At 49.0% G+C, this 20,376-nt stretch overlaps 6 protein-coding genes across 6 annotated transcripts; 1 reads left to right on the top strand and 5 right to left on the bottom strand.

Moving 5' to 3' along the window:
• Positions 1–1,148: 1,148 nt before the first annotated feature.
• CkaCkLH20_04563 (uncharacterized protein) lies at positions 1,149–1,775 on the bottom strand (the record flags this gene model as incomplete). The annotated part of the gene is made up of 2 exons (XM_038887282.1): positions 1,149–1,514; positions 1,638–1,775. 2 exons carry the CDS (start codon positions 1,773–1,775, stop codon positions 1,149–1,151), a joined length of 504 nt encoding a protein of 167 aa, XP_038747448.1.
• A 714-nt stretch (positions 1,776–2,489) lies between these two features.
• On the bottom strand, positions 2,490–2,783 carry CkaCkLH20_04562 (uncharacterized protein; the record flags this gene model as incomplete). The annotated part of the gene is made up of 1 exon (XM_038887281.1): positions 2,490–2,783. One exon carries the CDS (start codon positions 2,781–2,783, stop codon positions 2,490–2,492), a length of 294 nt encoding a protein of 97 aa, XP_038747447.1.
• A 2,080-nt stretch (positions 2,784–4,863) lies between these two features.
• CkaCkLH20_04561 (uncharacterized protein) lies at positions 4,864–6,037 on the bottom strand (the record flags this gene model as incomplete). The annotated part of the gene is made up of 2 exons (XM_038887280.1): positions 4,864–5,718; positions 5,774–6,037. The coding sequence occupies 2 exons, from the start codon at positions 6,035–6,037 to the stop codon at positions 4,864–4,866; spliced, it is 1,119 nt and encodes a 372-aa protein (XP_038747446.1).
• A 3,817-nt stretch (positions 6,038–9,854) lies between these two features.
• On the bottom strand, positions 9,855–11,151 carry CkaCkLH20_04560 (uncharacterized protein; the record flags this gene model as incomplete). The annotated part of the gene is made up of 3 exons (XM_038887279.1): positions 9,855–10,347; positions 10,401–10,636; positions 10,711–11,151. The coding sequence occupies 3 exons, from the start codon at positions 11,149–11,151 to the stop codon at positions 9,855–9,857; spliced, it is 1,170 nt and encodes a 389-aa protein (XP_038747445.1).
• A 1,863-nt stretch (positions 11,152–13,014) lies between these two features.
• Positions 13,015–14,304, bottom strand: CkaCkLH20_04559 (uncharacterized protein; the record flags this gene model as incomplete). The annotated part of the gene is made up of 1 exon (XM_038887278.1): positions 13,015–14,304. The coding sequence occupies one exon, from the start codon at positions 14,302–14,304 to the stop codon at positions 13,015–13,017; it is 1,290 nt and encodes a 429-aa protein (XP_038747444.1).
• A 2,163-nt stretch (positions 14,305–16,467) lies between these two features.
• Positions 16,468–18,325, top strand: CkaCkLH20_04558 (pentalenene synthase; the record flags this gene model as incomplete). Its single annotated transcript, XM_038887277.1, has 11 exons — positions 16,468–16,727; positions 16,786–16,912; positions 17,004–17,022; positions 17,122–17,276; positions 17,341–17,353; positions 17,428–17,451; positions 17,515–17,650; positions 17,718–17,807; positions 17,863–17,896; positions 17,951–18,168; positions 18,229–18,325. The coding sequence occupies 11 exons, from the start codon at positions 16,468–16,470 to the stop codon at positions 18,323–18,325; spliced, it is 1,173 nt and encodes a 390-aa protein (XP_038747443.1).
• Between the last annotated feature and the right edge of the window lie 2,051 nt (positions 18,326–20,376).

Below are 20,376 nucleotides of genomic sequence, written 5' to 3'. Positions count from 1 at the left end.
AGACAGAAGTCGATCTTCCTTATCGATGTCTGTTGCTGATAACGTCCTGGCGTTTGCATCCTTAATTCGTAGGTATGCTAAAAATCTCTTCGCTTCAGGAGTTCTGAAAGGTTCGTTTGAGGCACCTCTTCTGGGCTGCTGCTCAGTGACTGAATCCTGGTCCCAATGGAGTTGGCTGGTTCTCCAATCTATCCGTGGGTTGCTGTTGTATAACTATGGTCTTCCAAGGATGACATCGTACTTGTCTCCTATTTCCGTAATATTGAAGTTCAGTCGCTCATTCTGGCCATGGATCTGCATAGGGAGGTGCGCTGTCTCCGCTGTAATGCGTCCTCTGCCGTACTGGACTTGTTCTCCTTCAACGGTGCTGAGTTTGTAGCAGTCTTCTGCTGCTTTCTTCTTCCAGGTTATTTTTCGTTTATTCACTGTTTGTGGCGATATGAAGTTTCCTTGGGCTCCGCTGTCTATTATTGCGGTAGCCGGTCTTCCATTGAGTTGTATCTGAACTCGGATATGCTCGTATCGTTAAGCTGGGTGTGCCCTAGTTGCACTACATAGGGATCTTGTCTTGTCTGCCTGTTGTTGTCCCTTGGTTTTGGTAGGCGATCTTAGTTTTTTGACTGGTTGTCTCTGTGGTAGGTGATCCGTTTCCCTTTGCGTTGTGCTTTCTGGAGCCGGCTCTCCTTGTACTTTACTGTAGGGGGGGTCGCTCCATTCTAGCTGAGTCGCCACGCTTTGGCTTTATTTTCTCCGTGGATCATATATTTATCTTATTGGCAATCTTGCTAGCTTATATCGGTGTCGTGGAGGCATCTCATGGGGTATTCTTGGCTTGGTCTAAAGGTTGCAATTTGTCCGTTAAATAGCTTAAGTTCCTATCTGTATGTTTAGTTGATTTGATAGACCTTCTTAATGGGTTCTTGGTTGTACCTTCTGGGGTAGAATTGATATACGTGCTTATCTCCAAGATGTTCCTTGCAGTTGTTGAAGAAGCACTGCGGCTAGTAGAGGTATTGGTGGTGGTTGCTTTCCACATATAAATATAGGTAGTTATCTAGCCTAAACTCTGGTTTGTAGTTTCTGTCACGCTGTTCTCCTGAGGTGCCAAAGAATTCAAGTATCTATTCGTCCTTCATGGGATCGATTTTCTAGTACCAAAGGCGTTTGCTGGTCCTAGTGGTTTCATCGTCAGAGTCCTCTTCAGAGCTGGTGTCATTAATGCTGGGTTTGCGCCCATAGATGGCTACCGTCTGAGCACGTTGTCGTGCAACGTCGCGAGGCTCATCCAAGTCATAGGTTGGTTCTTGTTCGAGGCCGATGTATTCAGACGTCTCAAACTGTCCGTTTTCTTTGAGGGCCCCGTGTTCTAGGAGGCTGTTGAGTTGTTCTTGAGCCTTGCGCTCGAGTTTGCTGTTGCTTCTGTATCCTACAGCGATGGTTCGTTGATTCGGGGGTCCACTGATGTTCTTCACTCTAGTGGTGTCGTATCCCGTTCTGCTGGGGTTCTTGGGGTACTATCCTGTGTGTTCCTTGGAGTCTGAGTGAACTCTGCAGTTGTTGTTAAAGCAGGTGGCCTAACTGAGTTGTTCGTGAGGGATTGCCTTAGTGGCGGCACTGGCTTGTCTTTTCTCAGGTACCGGCTGGAAGAGTTCCTTCTTAGGTGCTCTGCATTCTTTTGTAAGGTGTCCGTTCTTGTTGCAGTTGTAGTACTTGATGTTCTTCTTCCAGCTGTTGCCCTTGTTGTTGTTGTTGCGCTGGGCCGCGCTGAGATCCATAGGTCCGCTATGGTGTCTGTAGGTGGTGCTGTTGCGTTTGTTGCGTTGATTATTGTTGTGGTATCTGGGCTGCTACTGGTACTTGCGGCTGGAGTTGGTGGGTTGTTGTTATTTGCCTTTCTCCTTGCGTTGTTTGTATAGTTGGTTGTTAATCTTGATGGCGAGCTTGGTGTACTAGAGGAAGTCCTTAGGTCTATTGACCTTAATGATTTCATCCTTGACTTCGTCCTTGAGGTTATTATAGAATATAAAGATCTTGCCTTTGTCGGTTAAGTCCAGCTGGGTGTAGATCTATTGGAACTCTACAGCGTAGTCCTTAGCTGACTTGGTCTGTTTGAGGCGAAGTAAGTCTCGTTCAGCTTGTCGTTTCTCATCAGGGTCTTGGAATAGAGACTTCAGGGCGGACTTAAAGCCCTGGAAGCTGCTGAAAATGTCTCTAACTTCAGTAGAATAGTGGTTGAGTGTTTCCTTATTGAGGTATTCTTTGAGGAAGGGTTTAAACCACTAGAGGGCTCGTCCCTTAAGGAAGGTAGACGCGTGGATAACCTTCTTAGTTCCATTCTTAAAGTTACTGTAATAGAAATTCTGGTAGTTCTTGACTTAGATAAGGAATCCCTTGAGCTATCCTGGGGATCCGTCGAAAGGATTGGGAGAGTTGAGTTGAAGCTTCTCTCGTCCTTCTATGATAGGGGTAGTGACGATGTTGGCGGCGGCTTAAAGAGTGCAGTTCTGCTGTTCAAGTTCCTGGGTGCGCTGGTTGGACAGGCGCATAGCGGCCTGAAGTTCTTCAGTAGCGCGGGCGTTGGCGTTGAACATTTCCTGCATCTGTTGGATGTCGTGGTTGGCTCGTTCAAGCTGTTCCTTGAGCGTATTGTCGTCGTCACTGTCGCTGTCGTCTTTCATTCTCTGATCCCTGAGTTCTTGAGTAAGGTTCTTCTTGACGGGGGCCTTCCCAGCGCCAGAGGAGGATCTAGTGCTAGGGGTCTTTCTAGAGAGTTGTGAAGACATTGTGATACTGTTAGTAGTTTTTAAAGGGTAACTTACTGAACAGGAGCAATTAAAGTGTTATGGCTAGCTAACTGATAGTGGGTTTGTGTTAGCAGTAAGTTAGGGATTGAGAACTATAAATAGTATTAAGTCGTTCTATAGGGCTATTTGAGTAATTATAGGTCTTTAAAGGTCTTGGTGATTAGTTAAGGCCTCAATAAGAGTTGTAGAGTAGTTGTCACTTAGGTATAGCTGAAAGTACCGGTGAGGGTAGTCACAAAGTTGATTGCTGAAGAGCTATGGAAGTCTGTCCTTGAGCTGAGCTCTAGTCCATCCTATATATAAGTCCTTTTTCTAGTACATGCTCTTTGTACCTTGGGTTGAGCTGGATCATTCTGATTGAGAATGATCGTTTGGCCCCTAAGTCTATCTGGATCATCTTGATCCAAAATGATCCTTATCTTATCGTCACGTGACTTGCACCATAGTTCTTCCCTTCTGAGGATCCCTGACCGTCCTTGTGTCACTGGGTTACATATGTCCACGTTAGCCGCCGAGAGCCTGGCGGGGTTGTGTTGGTAGCTAAGCCCAACGGGTCGTAACACTACTTATCTAGAGAGCTTTAAATACTTAATAAGATTATAAACTATATAATTAAGTAATATAATTTATTATTTCTATTACTTATTTAAGAGAACTCTAAATTATTAGATAAAGATAATAATATTAAAATAGAGGCCTTAATACTTAAAATAACTATAATAGAAGCTCTTTATAATATATACTCCCTATTTATATTTATAGAAGAGTAAGACTTTATTATTAATAATAATATTACTATATTATATATTATAAAAGGCTAGCTTTAAAATAAGTAGAGTGAGGGCTAATAAGCTATAATTACTAAGTTTTTCTATTATATATAGGCTTAATAGCTTAAATTGCCCTTATTCTTATAGAAATTTAATGTTTTAGTATAATTACTATAGGTATAAAAAATTAGTATTAGGACTAAATATTATATATTTCCCTTAAAATATATATAGGTTAGGTGCCCGGATTATATGCATTATGAGGGGTAACGACTGTACGTGCATGTTTAATTGTGTCATCCGATCAAATCGGGGCTAAACGGCGACCCCGCTCCGCCCCTGAATTTCCAGCGGTTCGGGGCCCCACATTCGCCTTATTTGGGTCTCTGCACCGGGGTCAAGTTTGTTTATGCGAAACACACCATCTTTACGCTTTCAAGCATATTACTCCCGAGTTCACAATAAGACCTGGAAAGGAGAGCCTTAAAAGGTGGCAATTAAGGTAGATTTCCACCAATAAATGGAGCTCGGGTGAGTCCGAACGGTTGGTGCGAGTACGATTGATCTCGCCGCCGCCGGCGCTAGGCGCAGGTCTTCGCCAAAATAAAGCAGTGCAATATGTGACCGCATAGTGGGCATAACCACGTCGTCACCAATCCATGCTTGCACATATTCCTGCAGGCTTTCAAGTCGCTTGTTCCAATCTCATGAAGATGAATTTTTCTCCGGCTCGCTGATCCGGAGCAAGGCCCTGGGCCGGCCTCCGGAAGTGTGGGTCCCAGGCGGTCGGCCCCGGCTAGCAGTCTTCCGCGATGAAAGCATGCGGAGAGAAGTCTTCCTGTATGCGCGGATGGTAGAAGTTCTGGGTTACGAAGCTGGAGTCCAAGTGATTTATTCGTTTGTTTGACTTGTGAATCTGGCTCTTCTTTAAGAAAATAGATCCCCAATTCCATCGTGAAGGCCGTGTTATCAACCTAAGCGTTAGGAGCCGTGTTGCGCGTGATTGATCCGCGAGAAAACGAGAGGATTATTTTAAAAGAATTATATTAATGATAGTAGTGTAACTAATTAATAAAGTATTATGAATTATTCACCCGTTAATGAGTGTAGTCCGACCATTTTGCCCATAATTATTAATCCCGAGCGCCATTATAATTTAGTTCCCTTATAGATATTATTGTCGTAACCGCTGAAATCAATCTGATTAGTATTGAATGTCGTAGTGTCTGATTTGGGCCATGTTTGTCAGGCCGTAGCGAAAGCGAGAGATAGTTTTGGTTGTAAGTTGCTTAGAAGGTAACGTCGGGGCTGATGCCGAGGATGAAAGTAGGGTTGAGGCTGACTTTGGCAGCGGTGATGCGCTGGATCAAGACAGCGCTGGTGCCCTGGCCGTTCTCAGCGGCAGCCAGAACAACGACGAAGAAGGTGTCGGTGGCGGTAGAGATCTGCTTGAAGGAGTTGGCGATGCTCTTGGCGGACTCGGTCTTGATCTGTCCGATGGTGGGAGTAATCAGAGTCTCCAAGTAGCTGCCGACCTGGTTGATCTGGCTTCTGGCCTGGGAGTTCAGGGTGCGGGCAGCAGCAAGAACCGCATCGACTCTGTCGACAATGCCGCCAACGGTGCCAATAGCAGTCGAAACGGCACCGGGAACCTCGGCAACAACGGTGTTGACAGCCCCACCGGCGGCGGCGACAGCAGTACCAGCAGCACCTTGAGCAGCACCGGCGGCGGCGGAGCCGGCAGCGCCCCCAGCAGCAACAGCAGAGCTAGCAGCAGCCCCGGCGGCACCGGCAGCGGAGTTGGCAGCACCGCCCGCGTTGGCAACAGCGGTGCTCACGATGCCACCGGCGACGGCGGTGGGAATGCCTCCGATGATGGTAGTGACACCATTGACCACAGAGGTAACGGCAGCTCCAGGACCACCAGCGCCGCCAGCACCGCCACCGCCGGAGCCTCCACCAGAGCCTCCAGTAGGAAGAGTAGGGACCGCGGGAAGCGTGGGGGCAGTCGGGGCCGCAGGAATCTGTTTGGGGAGCGCGTCGATCTTGCCCTGGATGGTGCCAGTGAGGCTCTCCAACTTGATTCTGATGTTGTTGGCGTTTTCTTGGACCTGCTTGACAACGGCATCGGCCTGCGCCTTTTTCTGTGAAAGAGTTAGTCTTGGGAGCGCTCAAACGCTTTAGAAGTAGTAGACTCACGGCATCCAAGTTGGCGTAGAAAGCCTTGTTCAGCTCCGTGATGAGGGCAGAAGTGCGGGTAATGTCGTCGCGGAGCTGGTCAAGCGCTCTGTAGACAAGAGCCTCGAGACCAAGAGCCGAAGGGTCGAACGCAATCGTGGGACCAACGATCGATGCAGGCTGGATGACGATGACGTTGTTTTGCCTCGTGTCGACAGCGGCGGCGTTGACCGAAGAGGTCAAGGCCAAGGCGGCGACGGCAGCAGAGAAGATCTTGGACTGCATCTTGGTAGTGATAATAAACTTTTTCGTGAAGAAAAGGTAGATTATGTTCTTGATGAGAGTACACTGGATAAGAGTGTGTCTGAAGATACCAAGAGAAGAGGCTGTTGCAGTGGGTATTAGAGAAGATGTGCTGATGAGGATGAGGATGAGGATAAAAGTTGGATTAGACCGCGAGATATCGAAGGCTCTTATAGGAATTGAAGATGGTATTCCAACCCACGATGTCCACTGTTCTCACATCCACGTTGGTAGCCATGCGTGCTGTCCGAAAACGAAGAAGTTCGTCCAAGGCAGAATGGCGAGTTCCAGTAGGGTTCCCAGGCGAGCCGCCGACGCGGCGAGCTACAAGCTCCATCCGGAGCTACGGGCTTTCTCACGTTGTGACTTTGCGCGTTATTCCGAAGCTTTGTCAACGCCAGCAGTAGGGCTACCACACTGAATGTGACTCCAGACAATCAGTGGTTTCCGTCTTCGGGCAGATGACGAGCTACCCAAAAGAATTGCCGTGACGGTGGAGGCGACGGACGAACTGGTGGATCTACGCTAAAGGATCTTCCCGAAGTTGACATCGGGGGGCTAGGCCGATCCAGATGGGCCCGCGTTCCTCGGATGGCGCCAAAGATTTCCACTCGGCACAGATGGCCTGCCGCTGGCAGTAGGTGAAGTGTCTCTGATTGATGTCAGGACGTGTTGCCAAGATGCCAAGCTCCGCAGTCATCTTGTATATCCAGACACCTCAAGTTCGTGAGGTAAAACGTCGCAGTGCATCACTGTATTGTAGTCATGAAGTCTGGCCTTGGTAAGCACCTCTTACTAAACATTAACATGAACATCGAGACTTGAAAGTGAGTAATTCATGCCCGAAATCACATTTCTCTGCTATTACTTAACCCCATGCGGAAAGGTTTTTGACTTCAGGCTCGTATGGCCCAGTAATCGCTCAATGTATTCACAGCCCTTGCTCGCTATGACGAAGGTGCAACGTTCTACACAGCCAGAGTCAAACTTACACTTCTCTCAAGCGGCGCCACGGACATCAAAACAATCCCATGGATTTCATCAATGGCGTACAGGGCTTAAAGAAACAGTTCTGAGCAGTGAGACATACAGTTCGTGAACAACACACCTTACAAGGGAGCCGGCGGGTAGGGCGTCTTCTCGTTTCTCACTGTTGGGTCGATTCCCTTCATCAACACCATGTTGGCCTGAATATGCCGTTATGATGCTGGGAACGGATGAAATGAACAGTTTTCTTTGATTTATCTGCCGAATGGAGTAGTTCAATCCAAGCCTGGCCCAATGGTGTCTTAGGGGCTTAGGAGTTTCCCGAAGTGATATCTAAGACTAGCAATTGTGCTAGCTAATCACTGGGACCATTTTCAAGCCTCTTTACCCCATATTCAACGGGAGCGATCCCCGGCTCGACCGAAAGTGACTCGGCTTAAACGGTACTGAAGCTCGAAGTCAGGAAACAGCGTCAGAATCTAGATTAAGCTTAGGGTTAGCTTGGCCGACGGGCTAGGCTGGCGGGAAATATGTGAGCCCGAATAGTCCTCAGCGGGCCGCATTCATCGACAGCTGGGGGCTCTCGATCGATAGAGGCAGCCTAAATCTTCGCAAGAAGGCGATGATCTGGCCCATTTTGTATGGAACATTCCGTAAATGGCACTCTCCGAGACACGTTTGCGGCCGAGTGACCCAATGTCAGCGTTGTGAGTAGAGACTGATTAAGCTGACTCAACAATCGTGGAAAGTGCATTCCAGACATCGAGACATCGCTTCACGGCCCGATGATTCATTCTCGACATCGGATGCGCCTGTTCTGTTGAAGTAGGAGCCAGCTCCGGAAGGTCGCATCTTGCAAAAATTCACCTCATTTTGGTGCCGTCACACAAAGAAGCACTCATCTTCTCAAGGCCTTTCTGTATCTCTTCCATATATCGATACATGTTTTCAAACTTGAACAATGATCAAAATACTCGGGATCCAAATGAGGTTAATACCTGAACATTTGCCCGTTCATGTTGTTGCCAGACCAAAAAAGACAGATTCAACGCCTGGAGTGAAGTCTTCTTGCTTATGTTGATTCTATACGCAATCAACTGTCTTTCGCTGAAGACAATTCTATTCCCAGTCGTAGTAGGAAATCATCTACCTGTGGAACATCTCGCCCTTTTTCGAGCCTCAGACTGCGAGTGCAGCTATTGATAGGCAACATTCTTGTCTCATGAGCACGTGTGATGATCATTTAAAGTGTAATGAAGGCACACAAAGGCGTATTCCATTCGCTCATTCATGCGATTCATTTGTGCAAACTTTTGGGGTTTTCTCGAGTTTTCTTCTGAGACATATCGCCAGATCTTGCTAGAGATCGGCGTATGGTTTCGGTCGTTGACTGTTGAGCCAAGAAGTCAACCAAAGACCAGATCAGTTTCGCCAACACGGCCTCGTCATGACTGTTTATAACCCATGACTGTGAGCATGTTCTCAGCGTATTTTGAGAAAAAGCCCCCTGAAGATAGCGTATGCCTTCGCCAGCCACCAACGCTGATGTTTTCCCACAGCCGGCACTTGAACAATGCATTCAATAAATGTCCGGAGCATTTCTCCTAGGCCTCTATCATGCTTCCGGAATCATTGTCACTTGAAGAGCCGCATATGTTCCTTCTCCCGGTCCGAGAGAGGAAGAGAGTGATCGGGCCGGTTTCGCGGCTTGCTACTCATCTAGACTCTTGACCACTGCCGATCACACCCCTTTTCTATCACCTTTCGTTTCCGATGAGACGACGAGGTCTATGTTTCCAGCTCTATTCATTCACACGCCTTAATGCACATGCAATAGCGTCATTCGTTTGTCCGAGGCGAACTTCTGACACCTATCCCGCTTTCGTTCCAACAACCTTGAATGATGTGGCCATTGATGGCATTGATGTGATCCAATCATCGATATGTCAGCATACCGGATCTTGTTGTCCGGGAGCAATTTCTTAGGTGTCTTGCCAAGATGTCGGTCACTTCCCCGACCTGACTAGTTAATTCATCAAATACATGTAGCGAAGCTCACTTGATCGACGATTTACATTCCAGAAAATGGAGCTCCCTTGGAGTCTTTGACGATATTGCAGGGAGGTCAAGGAGCATTATTGCCATGATGTGGTTGACAAGATCTGTCGACGGGGCAGCGAGTAGTGAGTGGGATGGTGTAGATCAAATGCTCAAACGTACCCAATACTTTCAAGCCGTAGGTCACATCCTACGCCAAGCCAACAGTTCGAAACCTCAAGGTGAGGCTTATGAAAAGCTTCGATAGCCGGACCGCTGAGGCTGATGCATATTCGATAGTTTTGTTAGATGTCCTAACGAATTTGCTACATGTAGCGTTAGTGATGATATTGATGTTAGAAAACCAGCTTATTTCTATCTGAAGAGTTCCAATACTTCATTCAAGAGAAACTTCTTCCGCTTCGCCAACAAAACAACTTCGTTGACGCCGTTTCTGTAAGTCATCGCGAAGGAGCATGGTCAAAATTTAGCATGGTGTTCCTGTTTCTCAACGCCAGACTTGTGATGAAGATGTTGAATCAAGCTTTTGGACTCAGTAACAATGGAAATAGTTGAAAGAGATTGACAGGATAGATGCCAAGAGAGCCATGTTTGACCACCTCGGACCCGTGATTAGTGTTGTTGGTCTTTGGCAACGGCCTTGATCACAGATGCGGGTCTCTTGGCATAACGCCGGGATGCTTGTGAAAGGCTTGAGACGAATAAATCGATCTCAATTGATGCATTGCTACATTGAAGTGCAAGTGCCTCAAATCTACAAATCATCGATCAAGGGGCTAAGACCTTGAGCAGTACCAATCTTGTCCTCGAAGAAAATCTTGAGCCTCTCAACACGCTCGCGGTTGACCATGAAACGCTCGAAGTCGATCGGGTTGGTGGAGTTGATCTCCATCAGGTCGGGGAAGCCAGCAGGAGGGGGAATGTCACGGCGGACACTCCACGAGCCGGTGACGTTAGGGTTCTGGTACTCGTCGCTGAGCAGGAAGTTGTGCAGGAGCTTGGCACCCTCTTTGTGCGGTGCATCCTTGAGGATAGCGCCACGTTGACCCCACGTGACGAAGAAGCCGTTCTTGGGAATGGAGATGTTGAAGGGGGCAGAAGGGATCATGCCGACGCTGCCGGTGAAGGTGACAGCGTAGGAGTTGTTGGCTTGACCCATGACGGTGGTAGGGGTAGCGGTACCACGAACCCAGCGAGGGTTCTGGGTGAGAAGGTTCTCAAACCAGCCGTAGCCGTACTGCTGCATACTGCGTGAAACGTCAGCGACAAACGCTCAGTCTTGTTGTGAGCTGATACTTACGCGAGGTCAAAAGCATAGAGAACAGCGTCATCATCGTTGGGGTAGGTGAAAACCAGCTTATCCTTGTACTCGGGCTTGAGGAAATCGAGGTAGTCGACGGGACCTTCGGAGACCTTGTCGGCGTTCCAAATGTTTGTCCAGCCGAAGACGACAACGGCGTACCAAGCAGCAAATACGTCACGGAAGCCGGGGTGAATCTTGTCGAAGTTGAGCGGCTTGTATCGGAGGAGAGCACCCTGATGAGGATTAACGTTAGTATGGAAATCAAACAAGTCATAGCTGTCCTAATACTGAAGTTGGAATGTAGTACCTGCTCGTCCCATCTGGGATAATCCTGAAGCGTTTGGAGAATGACACTGTCGACGTAGACGTTTCCTTGGGACAGCTGACGATCAATGTTACCGTCGATGTACTTGGACACATCAACAGTAAGATTCAAAGTCATGCCGGGGAAGCGCTTCTCAAAGGCAGCCTTCAGGGCATCCTGCTGGTTCTTCTCATCACCACCATGCCACAGGGTGACAACGCCGCCCTCTGCAAGCGCAGCTTTATGGATCTCATCGATGGTACGGGTCTCGACCTCGGGGGCACCGTTGAAGTTGAGGAGGGTATCGTAGGCGGCCACGGAAGTGGCCAGGGCAGCCGAGAGAAAGAGCGTGGGCAGAACCATGTTGGGCTGGAACTTCAGTTGGTTGTAAGTGTAAAGAGCGACGTTCGGCTTGACTGAGTGGTAGACCAAACGTAATTTCATGCGGAAAGACGTCAGTCCTTATATAGTCTAGCTATTCCATCAGGGGTATGTTATTGTGATCACAGAACATCTCGCTACAACTTGCCAGCTTCAAGACTCCACCGAGATCGACTCATGTCAGGTGTCCACAGTCTACGTAGTAGTGGCTTACTTCACAGCTTACATAGTATGAAAGTACATGCATTCATAGAGGGCCTTGGGTAATAACCCCTGGAAAACCCGGTGGGACGGTCGGGTTAGTCCCGTATGGGCCTGATCTTAACCAACGAGCTTCCCCAAGGTAGCATTCTTGGCGCGGGGAGAGCGAATAGTGACAACATCAGATGAACATGGACACCCTTGGCGACTCTGTCCACATGTGTAAGGCGAGCAAAGCAATTCTCGTAGCTCTCAATAGACGAACTTTCGTCTTACTTGATAGTCAACAGGCTTTGGATTCCTGCTTCTCAGGAAGGGCAAAAGGCTTTGCCCCCGGCCATGCCCATTAACATTACAAATCTTCAGTGCTTTGAACGGAGTCAACGACGTTAATCAATCTATCTTCGACGAGAGTCTTTGTCGAGTCAAACGTCTTCCTGAATAGGATTGTATATCCAGACTCGGGCCGTGAGTGTGGCCCCGGCCCCATTTGTTTTTCTAATTACCCAGCTGCACACCTTTTTCTGATCACGCCACAGCCCTATGAAGTGAAGCACTGCCAGGAGGTGCTCTTGAAAAAAAGAAAACGAAGGAGGTTGTTAGAGGTCAAGCGTTGTAAGGAGTTTGGCTACCGCGCGGGTATGCAAGGATCTCCCCACAGCAGGTTCGGATGCATTAAGGTGCCATGGTAAAGGGGCCGCTGCAGTATCCCTGCGCTGATCTAGAACTAAAGCCATGCCGTAAAGGGCAAAATTATCCAGAAGTCCAAGGTCTGGGTAGGTGGTGAACCCTGGGGCCTTGCAACTGAATGGTAAATACCCAGCCTTGATTCCAAAACATTGAGTATCAATAACAAGCAGGACATAATGAGAAAATGCTGGAAAATGCCGGAGACGCTATCTTCGGAACCATTTGATCTCGGAAAACGACAACTTACAGCCGACATCGGACGATCACTTGATTCCCGCGAACCGTTGCTCACGATCTTTTCACAACACACTTCGGGAAGCCACATTTTGCTGTTCAGGTGACCCGTTGCGTCGAAGTTTTCGGTTTCTGCTCGCATTTAAATTCTCCTCGCGGTGCCCGCGCGATCCGCACGTGGAATTGGTGCCGCATCCGGAGTTGAAAGTGATGTCTCGAGTCAGTAACAAATGAACGACTACACAGGCCCCACTACCTGGACGAGGAGCATAGAAAGATATTGTATTGTTCATTCACGGATTCTATTCATTTGTCAGTCCACTTACTATTACGTACAATTGGATATCACATATATACGAATAAAAGCCGTGTTTAGCTGAATTTCTTGGTGTTATCCCGTAAATTTCGTCCACATGCAGAATCCGCCGAGAAGCAGGTGCATGATCAGCTTCGCTGTGGCAGACACAGCTGATGCTGTTTTCGATGCATTAGAGCTGATTTAAATCAATAATCGTCGGCCGAGAATACCGTAAGTTAATTGTCACAAAAGGCATGTGTGCCACTACCTTCCCTCATACCAGTTGAGTATCATCTGCCATCGACAAAAGTACTTATTACCCAGCTTAACTGCCCGCCGTCTGAGTCTACGACGAAAACTCAAATCAAGCAGAACTGATGTACCACTAAGTTCTCAATGAGGGCTACAGACATTGGTTGGGTTGCATACTAGTTCGCACGTGGACAAGCTGAGTTAAGTGGATAGCAAGTCGCTTGAACTGCACTGGAGTTGTCTGTCTGAGTCTACTTGCTAATCGCTTCAACAATGCGCTTCAATCCCTCAACCAACAAGTCCTTGTTGTTTGAAAACACGATTCGGAACCACCCTGGCTGTTCAGACCCAAACTGATTTCCAGAAGCGATGAACACCTTGTTGTCTAACAAGGCGCGCATGACCTCCCCTGTAAGATCCTCAACGCGTCTGTCCTGGTGACGTTCCAAGTAGGCCTTGCCCAAGTCTACCCATAAGAAGAAGGCCGCATTCGCGCCCTGTGCGTAAGTTATTCCGTTGTCTTTTGCCCAGGTCGCGACTAGTTCGTAATGCTCTTGTAGCTTTCGTTGGTTCTCCGCGATATAGCCATCGACCCACTCCTTGTCGTCAAGAATGTTCGCAGTGGCATGGTCTGAAATCGAAGAAGGAGAGCTGTAGATTCCGACTGGCGTCAAAGAGTTATGGAACGAAGGATTGTTCTGAGAAATGATGGCTCCCAGTCTAATGCCGTTTGCGCCAAAATCCTTAGACATGCCCCAGAGAATATGGAGTCGATGAGCGTCCATGATGCCCGCCGTTTCGATGGAAAGGCAAGATTCAAAAGGTACGGGAGGAGGGTCGTTATCAATCTTGTTGTCCCAGATCGATAGGGCGTATATCTCGTCGCTGATGAGATGGACGTCGTGCTTCTGGCACAGGCGCATAAGACCCACGATAACTTCCCGAGGATAACACCGCCCGAGAGGGTTATGCGGGTGACACAAGATGAGACCAGCGACTCTAGTTCCCTTCGCCTGAGCAGCCAGCAGTGCATCCTCATACTTCTGCACAGCATCAAGCCCGAGTGGATCAACGTCGTGAAACGGAACCTGCACAAGCTCACAGCCAGTTCGGTACACTACATCGGGAACGAATCCGCCGTAGTACGGCTGTCCGAGCAAGAAACCATCGCCAGGGTTGCCCAGCGACCACACCAGGTGCTCTATCGCAGAGCTGCAGCCGTTGGTGACCGAAATCTGATCCGCTTGAATAGTCGCGACGGGGTGAAGTCGATCGGTCAAGAACCGAGCAAGAGAAGACTTCAGCCGCTTAGAGCCAGTCGTGCCGTCTCCGTACGTGAAGGAGTGAGACGGCACGGCGAGATTCTTGTGTATGTGTTCAGACAGCCTGTCGTGCATGAGCGAGTTTTCGGCGATGCCTAGGCTCACGTAGCCGTTTGGGTTTGTGCTCGGATTCCATAGGTCGCGAACAATAGCCCAGAGTAGCAAACCGTCGTTCGGCTTCGCCGCCTCCTGGCCGCGGGCTGACAGGCCGTGATTCATGTCGAAGGTGTTTGAGGGGAAGTTGCGGGGTTGCAAGTGTTGTCTCGAGGGAGCGGTTTATCAACCGCAATTAAATAGATAGAAGATACGATAAGAGCAAAGTCTAGCGCACTGATATGACTCAAGTAACTGATTGAGTCAAGAGTGGTTATTTCAAGCTTAATCTACTCAAATTCCCACCCCGCATCTGAGCCAAGTGGCTTGTGGGTGATCACTCAGAGAAGCTGATTGAGCTGCATCGTTATGTTAATAACGCGCTGGTGTTTTTCAGTGTCAATAGATGCACGTTGTGCACCAACTAAATGTTGTCATTATTGAATTGGGCTCCCTTGGCTCTCCTCGTGACCAGCTACTAGGTAGTAATAATGGTCACTCATTGGCTCGTAGGTGGGAATTCTTCTATAGCCGACTAAACTAAACGGCAGAAGACTGTAGGGCGCGATTGACAACTATGACTCAGTATTACATCTAGAGCGGAGTGACTGCCGCAAAAGGTCAACTAAAGTAGGTACTCGTCGAGTCGTCGTCGCAAACATTCAGAATGAAGATGTAAAAATGTTTTAGGTGAGTGGCATGCATGTCAACGAGGGACTGTAGCTTCTTCAAACTCTTACGAGCTTGGCAACCACGTGAAAAATAGAAACCGTGGTATTAGCCTTGAATCATTCAAGACGTTGTACAAACTCGTTAACAGTCTGCTAGTCAACAGAGCAATAATGGCAAACTAGTCAGAGAAGCGGAAAGATTCAAGCATGCAAGACGCATCAGTTAACGCAACCGTCGGTCATGATCCCGGTCCTTACGTGACAACTTTAATTTCCCAAGCAGTTTTAAGGGAAGATGCTGCAAATTACTCAACAGGTTCAATGACAGCATACGCAAGTGTCCCGGGCAATGGCACTGGTATTCGTTGATCTGGCTCAGGGTCTTGTTCGTGTTGCGATACTGGTGCTGATCGAGAACCTTACGAAATTGATGTCCTTCAGTGCTTCTTACAACGCGTGCTGACAAGAAATACAATACAGAAACTAGCCGTAGGTACTACATCGAAAAGCTTTTCGATCTGAGTGCTGGCATTACGAGTTTCTTCGGCAGTGGGAGCGTACGCAGCGGTGACTGATGTATGATGTAGATGGAGGTTAAACGCAAGAAGACGCTAGAAAACGTTCTCAGATCATTCAATGATATATATATAGATGATCAAGGCTGCAATACTAAATGATGGGAGTACGAATGAGTTAAAGAACGCTCACGGAAATTGGCATTCCAGAAGCCGGTTGCAGGTCGCAATTTGCAAACTTCAAAAAGTGACACAACTTCCCAACCGCCCCAGTATCTAGGCACCACCCTATCATTCCAATACCCCCAATACCCCCAATCACCCCAAACACCCCAAACAGAAAACTCGATCATGCAGTGTCCTTTTCTTCCCTTCGTAATCATTCAAGGTTCCATTGCCGACTATCTTGCCGCCTGCCTGCCCTCTTCTTCATCGGTAATCTCACCCCGATAAGACCCACATCGCGTCTGACAACATGAACTCAGAGCCATCGTTGATGAACCTATCACACTTCAGGATCCCGACAAGGTGGTTCGCGATCAGCGAGGAGAAAAGACCTTTTGCAGTCATAGGGCTGAGCAAAGAGGAAGCGGCACAGCATCATGACGATGCCTCTAACTCTCTGTTAGGCAAACGGTCCCGCAACTATGCCAGGATAAACCAACTCGACCCCCAAGATTGCGCCCGGCTCATATCGTTATTGGCCGTTGAGTCCGTCAGCTTTAGGTGCATTTCCCTACTTTTTGAGGACTCATTTTTCGAGAGGGCGATGCTCGATAGAGCCTCACCAGGCCTCGCCGAGGCATGGGGCCAGGGGGTCGATTTTGGTCATCTGCCTGCTTCTGCCTGACTAACTGAGGCGCGGTTCTCCATATCGTGAGTATCACACCGAAAATATCCACAGTAAGATGAATAGAGGCACAGATGCCTGCTGTTGAGGTGTATTAATACTGAGTTGAATGGCGGCCATCTGGTGGGAATGTGCAGTCTCATCCTCAGAATTCAAGTCATCCAGTCAACAGCACAAAGCCCTTTACTCCATCGTTGTATCAATCACTTTTGAAACATTAGACCAGCTGCCAAGTCTTTGAAAAACCGCCATCATGCCTTCTTTGCAGCTACAGAAGCAGCAGAGCAAGTTTGACGGATCTGCTCTTGCAGTTCTGCCGCCCTCGCCAACGGCTTCCAACCATAGCAGCCTCGACGGCTTTGAACCTCACACGACTTCCCGGAAGGAATCACGTAAGTCAATAGAGACGGAGGCATTGGTTCCAGACATGTTCACTTCAATTCTCTCCGTCGAGCCCGTGCAAAACATGCACTACTCCCAAGTCAAGCGGGAGGCAGACGCGTGGAATGCCGAGTAAGTTCAAAGCTCTCATCTGTCTCATGAGAAGATGCGCTGACGGGTGTCCGTAAAGAACATTAGGTATGAATGAGAAGCAGAGGGCCAAAAACTCCATCGCGGACTTCACATATTTGGTTTCCTGGTGGGCTCCGTATTGCGACGCGGAAGCCCTCCGGACCATGGTAGACTGGCAGAATTGGGTGAGTCCTGGTACCCTAATGTGAAGATTCACATGCACGTATTGCGAATTATGTATTTGAGCGGATTGACTGACAATGATGCTACTACCAGGCCTTCGCTTGGGATGACCGTAAGTTGGCCCTGATCTGCCATTCCTCTAGTGTAAACACATAGAGGGCTTCGTCTCTCAATGTCTTTGAGCCAAGCTCACCCATTGTTCCTCATACAGAGTTCGACGAGGGTCATCTGAAAGAGGACCTCCACGCCGCAGCCTGCAACATCATCAACATGACCTCGCTACTAGACGACTGTCACCCGCTGGTCTCCCGCGACGACGACCCCATCGCTTACGCATTCCAACTCAACTGGCGAAACATTCAAAAGGTATGCTCACTTCCTCGAAAGGCGTTCCTCTAAAGCTTCCCCAAGACTAACATGAACTTCACAGCGCGCATCACCTGGTATGTCGTTGACAATCACCAATGGGAACTTGTGTGACCTCGCTTGAGAAAATGCTAACCAATCACGACTCAAGGCCTCCAGCACCGTTACAAGACCTGTGAGCTTCAGCCTCGATGCATCTCTCTTTGCCAAGAAGCTGACAACTGACTGGCCAATCCAGACATCAAACACTACATGCTCGGCGTTTTGGGCCAGGTCAACTCGCGAAAACTGCACGTCAGCGACCTCACCATCGAGGAGTTCCTGGTCTTCCGGCGCGGCACCATCGGTGTCATGCCCTGCACCGTTCTCGTTGAGTAAGTTGTCCTGATTGAACACCCACGTTTCCGTCTCAAGGACGAATGCTGACAGGAAAATCTGCAGGTACGCGCTCGGAATCGAGGTCCCCGAACACATCATAAACCACCCTTCGATCAAGGCATGCCAAGAAGTAGCGGTCGACTTGGTGCTCCTGTGAGTTGGCCAGTCGAAAGAGCGTAAAGAGTGGTAATGCTGATACAAAAGACAGAGACAACGACGTTCTTTCATACAAGAAGGATGTTGTAAGTAACATCCATTAGTCACAACTTACCAACTACGCTAACAACCCCCAACAGATTGAGGGAGAAGAGCTATCCGTCATCGGCATCCTTCGCTCTCAGGGATACACTCTGCAGGAGGCCATGGATGAGACGGGCCGCATGATTGAGGCGAGATACCGGCGCTGGTATGAAGCCTTGGCCCAGATGCCCAGCTGGGGCTCGAAGCACGACCGCGTGGTGCTCAAGTACCTCAACGGTATTCGGGATATTGCGCTGGGTAGCCTGCTATGGAGGTGAGACTCATTCCGACATCTTCCACTCGTCCAAACGCTAATTATCATGTGTCTTATCAGCTTCTGGACTGGCCGGTATTTCAACAAGGAAGAGGGCGAGCTGCTCCGAGAGACACGCCTCCTTCGTCTTCCCATCAACCCTGGTATGGAGGCATGATGGGCTAGGAAGCCTCCACGACATGAAAACGTCAACTCAGAATGATCAAACGACACTACTTGACAGAAATTAGAAGAGAATGGCTACGCGGCGGACTTCACTATAATGCCCTCAGCAGGCTGAGGAACACGAAGACAAAACCTCTCGATCGAGGCACTTGGATACGGCGGAGTTTGATTTTACGGGAACATGATTGATAGAAAACCACGATCTAGACTATATAAACGGCCTCAAGGCCATCTGCTTCTTTGAATACACTCGTATTTTACGGATATCCACATCATCGCGAAAGAAGCTATTCGTCTACGGTCTTAGTGTTGCTGTTGTTGGCAGTTGACGTCGTCCAAACTCATAGCCGCTTCCTTCGCCATACATACTGAGGTGAGATGATTCACCAAGCTGAAAGACCATTACATTTCAAAGTATTCAACCCTAGCCAATCAAAATAACGCGCAGCCGTTGCCATCAGTTCGTGAGAAGGATCACGTGTGTCCCACCATACTGGCCTTCATCTCCCAATAGATAAACATGACAGCAGTAAGCGCCCTGATCTCGATGGAACCGCGACGTATCCAGCTGAAGACCCCAGCCCACACCCATCTCGCCGATCCAGATGATTGATTCATCAAGTGTGCTTCCGACAAGGACGTTCGGCCCGACACCTCACGATCTCGCCTCCCGCCAAGAACCGACCCCGGATCCCAAGCAGAACTCTACAAGACCACCCCCAGATCAACACACATCTCCCACATCCCAGTCGATATCGCCGTGCCATCTGCCTAGAGCATCTGAGTAAGCGGCTCCCGCGATGCTTTGAAGTCTATGGCCCAGGACATCAGACGAAAACAGCGAGACTTTGAGGGAGACATCCACCCGAGAGTTCATGGTCAATCTGGATTCCCTTTTTACCTTTGGTTCTCTATCGAGATCCATTCCGACCCCAGGCCTTCCAAGCATATCGATTTGACTCAATGTGGCGGAGCCAAACTCCCCTGAAGCCAACCTCGCGATGTCTTTCCCCCTATCCCAGCATTCAGCTCACCACAGACCTTACCTCATCCCCCCCAGCTCTGTCTTCCACGGCTTAAGCGGACGGGCACAAACACCCGGAACCAGACCAACCAACAATGCCGTCCACAAAACCCCCCCAAAAGACAAGAAAAGGCAAAACCTCCCCATCGACGATCCCAACTCGCCCCCAGAATCTTCCAGGCCTCGACGAAACAAACCGCCACCCGCAAGGACGCGTCCCATCAGCCGAAGTCCAACGTGCATATCAACCTAGAACGGAGCGTAGAAAAGAAAAAAAAAGGAAAAAGAAACTTTCCGGGGACGCCATCAGGTCTCGTGAGGGAAGGATCCCCTTCGTTTCCAGAAAAGACCAGGCGTTCCGCTTCCAATGCTTCCGCGGATGACGACATCTCACTCATCAACACACGCGCGTCCCGAGGTCAAGAAGCATCGTGAAGACATACATACCCGTAGTAATAGACATTCAGCCGCTAGACTTTTACTCGCCTACGGAACCCCATGCCTCCCTACCCCCTTTTCACGCGTCGAACAACCATCACACTCATCACACCTGGATCTTTTTTCCAGATGGCGTCTCGCTCACTCATAATCACCCACAATCTCACCAACAGCACCAATCCAACCCGATCACCACCTGCCCCCCCTACCAAAAAAGAACGCCCAGCCGCGCCTCACCCTCCCAACCCTCGGGCTCCAAAACATCAAAACACACAGCATGACAACCCAAACCCAAGCAAACCAACTCTTCCCTCTCCCTCTCTCCCGCGCCCCCAGAAACAAGGTTCAACCCGTAATCCCAACTCCACGTGCCGGGTTCAGTGGGACGTGCGGCGGTCCAACATAACCTTTCCAAGCGTCTGTCCCCAACATGAAAGGAGCCAATCATGGCTTTCGATGTGTCGAGACCTCCTATTCGCGAAACCCCTGAGAACTCTATCCCAACCACCACCACCATTCCTGTACCCTCCTTTTTCCCTTTTCTCCTTTTTCTTTTTTGCCTCCCCGGTATCAGATACCAC

The sequence above is a fragment of the Colletotrichum karsti genome, assembly GCF_011947395.1.
Source record: "Colletotrichum karsti strain CkLH20 chromosome Unknown Scaffold12, whole genome shotgun sequence".
Classification (NCBI taxonomy): Eukaryota; Fungi; Ascomycota; class Sordariomycetes; order Glomerellales; family Glomerellaceae; genus Colletotrichum; species Colletotrichum karsti.
Note: the sequence above shows the minus strand (reverse complement) of the source record. Positions and strands in the feature narration are given on the sequence as shown.